General features: G+C 53.9%; 1 protein-coding gene across 3 annotated transcripts in view; it reads right to left on the bottom strand.

Annotated features, from left to right (window-relative positions):
• The window catches only part of Ppfia4 (protein tyrosine phosphatase, receptor type, f polypeptide (PTPRF), interacting protein (liprin), alpha 4), a 37,773-nt gene that overhangs the window by 739 nt on the left and 32,634 nt on the right, over nt 1–4,400 (bottom strand). For all 3 annotated transcript variants that reach the window (XM_013017349.1, XM_013017350.1, XM_013017351.1), the window contains 2 exons: nt 3,845–3,913; nt 62–239 (listed from right to left, as the gene is read on the bottom strand). In XM_013017349.1, coding sequence (XP_012872803.1) covers nt 62–239; nt 3,845–3,913 — 247 coding nt within the window. The remainder of the gene's footprint in view (nt 1–61; nt 240–3,844; nt 3,914–4,400) is intronic.

Here is a 4,400-nt window from a genome sequence, read left to right as displayed (position 1 = left end):
GGCCGCGCCCGCTACCCGCCAGGCCGCAGGCCGCGGTGCCCGCCGAGCCCCGCCCGCTCACCTTCCGGAAGGATCTTCTTGGGTGGGGCGGGCGGGGGCTGCAGGGGACCCAGCGTGGACACTCGGAAGCCCGCCGGGAGGGTCTCGGCCGACGTGCCCAGCATGCCCCCGCTGTGGTGGTCCCGCGGCCGGAAGCGTTTCCTCCAAGACGGGGCACGGCGGAACACTTTGTCTTCCCCCTGCACCAGGGGGGCACACTCAGGACCGGGGCACACGCAGGCCCCCGGGGCACTCGCAGGCCCCTGGGGCACACGCAGGACCCGGGGCACACTCAGGACCCCGGGCACACACAGGCCCCCGGGCACACTCAGGACCCGGGGCACACTCAGGACCCCGGGCACACGCAGGACCCCGGGCACACTCAGGACCCGGGGCACACTCAGGACCCCAGGCACACTCAGGACCCCGGGCACACTCAGGACCGGGGCACACGCAGGACCCCGGGCACACTCAGGACCCGGGGCACACTCAGGAACCTGGGTACATGCAGGACCCCGGGCACACGCAGGACCCCGGGCACACTCAGGACCCGGGGCACACTCAGGACCCCGGGCACACGCAGGACCCAGGGCATACGCAGGACCCGGGGCACACGCAGGACCCGGGGCACACTCAGGACCCCGGGCACACTCAGGACCCGGGGCACACTCAGGACCCTGGGCACATGCAGGACCCTGGGCACACGCAGGACCCCGGGCACACTCAGGACCCGGGGTACACTCAGGACTCCGGGCACACGCAGGACCCGGGGCACACGCAGGACCCGGGGCACACGCAGGACCTGGGGTGCGCTGGAACGTGCCCCGCTCTAGGGCTACCACACTCGTCCCTTAGCAAAGAAGGGAGCCAGGCCCAGGGCTGGCCGGCTTTCTAGCCCTCAGTTCATCCTCTGGACTCTGGATCAGAGGTGAAGTGGAAACTCCGAGCTGGCTACATGGGGTCAAGAAGGAGGCTGCTGAGGCCACAGCAGCCATCCAGCAGTGAGCTCAGCTTTCCCCCACACTCCAACGGTCCCAAACTGAACCTGGGGTGTCCACAGATCTTTCTAGGCATTTCTCTTCTCAGCCTCCCCTTGGGAAGTGGCTCCTCTAAGCATGGATAGGAGCCGAGGCTTCCCTGGGCCTGCACAGGGCTGCCACCAGTCACCCTGGGGCAGCACAGGACTGAGAACACCTGGCTTTCTTGACTGCCTTAGGAGCGGCAATGTGCCCAGGCCAAGCTGGCTGGTTTCCTCTTATATAAAATGCCAATGCCAATGTCTGCCCCACCTAGCTCCTGGACTACCCACTCCAATGGCTCATACCAGGTACCCCATGGCAGTAATGGGTCAGGAGGATAACCAATCAGAGATACACTCCTCCAAAGGACAAGATGGACACCACATGCCCCTCACCAACTGCAGCCATGTCTCCAAAATCACTCTCTGCCAATGGGCACTCAGGACCACAACCTTAGAGAAAACGCCACCCATCAGAGCCACAGCCCTCCTGATCTAGCCAGCCCGCCTTCCACCCTGTGTCCTCAGAACTGCAGGGGCCCAGCTGCAGCTGAGCCATACCAGAAGGAATAGTGGCATCAACCCCTTGTTTCCCCCTCAACAACACATCTATCTCCAACCCTTGGGATTTTGTTGTCTGTGCCCTGTGGAACCCAAATGCTCTCACACTCCTTAGCACTTGTCCGAGAGGCATTTTTACATGGTCTTATGAGAGAGGATTTCATAAATATTTCTTTCCAGCTCCCCTACCTCCACCCCTTTTACTTTCTCTTTCTTCCTCTGTCTCAAATTCTATGCTTCATGGAGGGAGAAACCATGAAACCAGTGAATCCCCCGCTCGTGAGCTGTGTCTGGGAATACCGCAGACACTCAATAATGATCTGCTAAATGAAAAGACTGGTGGCTCATGCCTATAATCCTAGCTACTCAGGAGGCTGAGATCTGAGGATCGCAGTTCAAAGCCCACCTGGGCAGAAAAATCTATGAGACTCTTATCTCCAATAAACCACCAGAAAATCAGAAGTGATGCGGTGGCTCGAGTGGCAGAGTGCTCACCTTGAGCTGAAGAGCTCAGGGCAGCGCCCAGGCCCAGAGTTCAAGCCCCACGACCAACAAAAAAAAAGAGGAAGGAAAGAAGGAAGGAAGGAAGGAAGGAAAAGAAAGAAAGAACACACATACCACACTAACATATATGGGAGTCATTTTTCTGATGACAAAGAAAGCTAAGACTGTCAGTTTGTGTAGACAAAGTGATAGGTCAGCACTGCAGGAGCATGGAGATGAGAAGGAATTAAAGGATCTGAGAAGTGGGGACAGCCAGGGGAATCAGAGTGGTGTATCTACATCATTAGAATGTACATGCATGCACACACGTTCATATATACATGTATACATATGTGTATTCAAACACACATCCCCAACTTCAGGGTACCTCTGTGAAAACACACCTTCAAAAATGCTGTGTAGGTAGGCTGGGAAGGTGACTCAGTGGTAAAGCACTTGCCTTGCATGCTCGAGGCCCTGGGTTCGATTCCTCAGCACCACATAAGCAAAAAGAAAAAAGCTGGAAGTGGCACTGTGGCTCAAGTGGTACAGCACTAGTCTTGAGCTGAAGAGCTGAGGGACAGTGCCCAAGCCCAGAGTTCAGGCCCCATGACCGGACCCAAAAAAAAAACAAAAAAACATGCTGTGTAGGACTGGGAAGGTAGCTCAGTGGTAGAGCGCTTGCCTTGCATGCATGAGGCCCTAGGTTTAATTCCTTAGCTCCACATAAGCAGAAAAAGCTGGAAGTGACGCTGTGGCTCAAGTGGCAGAGCGCTCACCTTGAGCTGAAGAGCTGAGGGACAGCGCCCAGGCCCAGAGTTCAGACCCCTTGACCAACAACAACAACAACAAAATCTATGTATTCTCGTGTGTCCTGTCTACTAGTGAGTGGTCTTCTACAAAGGTGGTTTTTAGCCTTGTTAAATCCAACTAAGAAACAATGAGCTGTCTGAAGATGAAGAAGCTAAAAATAAACTGAGCCTGGGCTCTTTTTTAACATTCTTGGAGCCAGAATGGCTAAGACAGACATGACTGGCGAGGGCAGGCAAGTAATTAGAGAGGAGAATGGCAGAGGTGGTAGCCAGGCTGTAGTCCTGGGGAACAGGTGAACTCGGGTAGGTATTTCTAAGGAGATACTTATGGCTCAAGCTGTCAGGGTCTGCCATGAACTTGAGAGGAAGGCTTGAAGAAGAAAGGCATAAGACTGCATCTGCAGTGACCAAGAGAGGCCAGCCCTAATGTAGTATGACAACAGAGAGAACATAAAGCCAGGGAGCTGGGATGATGGACGCCTAAGCTGTGTGTTTAATGCCATCAGACTGTACGAGGAAGAGGACTGTCACTCAGCACCTCTATCCTCAGATACAACACGATGGAGCCAGAGGCTGCTGTCTCCTAGCAGGCAGAGAAGTGGCTGAGATGGGGTCTAAAAGACAAATTAGACCCCAAGGGTATGGTTTCTAGGGAAGACATTTGATCCTGTGTAGTTAGGAGCACTGGGCCTGAAGCCAGAAGATGCTTGAAGTATCACATACTTATGCCAGAAAGAAGTCATATAGAATTCACAGTCACTGCTCAGTCAGCTGAGCCTGGCTGGCCTCCCTGACTTCTAAAACATCCCATACCCCTGGATCTCTTCCCTGAGGTAAGCTCACCCATCATCAGCCAGGGTAGGCAGAACTCATCAACCTCAGTCCAACCAACCGAATCCCCAAGGCCTTGGATTCACAGCCAGGTACTCACGTCATCCAGCTTCCGGTCTGTGCCCAACGCCAAAAGGTTATTGAACTCTCTTTCCATCACCTGGCGGGCCTGGGAGCCATAAGGCAAGAGAGACAAAGGGGAGAAGGCTAAGGTTAATGACCTTTCTGCCATCTTCTACCTGTTTCTTGGGGTCTGAGGGCTGAGAAGGGGCAGAAGGTTAGTGTATTTGCCTATTCAAAACCTTCCTGAGGCCCTTGTCAAGTAAACCACTAACAGTGTGTACACTGGAGGGAGGGGGGAAATATCATTTAGCAAAAAAAAAAAAAAAACCAAACAAACAAAAACAAAAAAAACATAGACCACACGAATGGATAGGCTTTAACTACTGGACAAAACCCACATTTTTCCCATAAGGGGAAAATCATGCATGACTTCTCTTGGAGGGCTAGGATAAGAACTAAATATACATCCCTCCCCCACAGTATAACCCCTGCTCTCACTATATTTGATGTCAGTATAACTTGTGGAGGAGATGGGGAAAAACCAGTTGTTTAAGGATACAGGTGGATCTGATGCAACAATGAGAAGTACAAGT

This window comes from Dipodomys ordii, unplaced genomic scaffold, assembly GCF_000151885.1.
Source record: "Dipodomys ordii isolate 6190 unplaced genomic scaffold, Dord_2.0 Scaffold35, whole genome shotgun sequence".
NCBI lineage: Eukaryota > Metazoa > Chordata > Mammalia > Rodentia > Heteromyidae > Dipodomys > Dipodomys ordii.
Note: the sequence above shows the minus strand (reverse complement) of the source record. Positions and strands in the feature narration are given on the sequence as shown.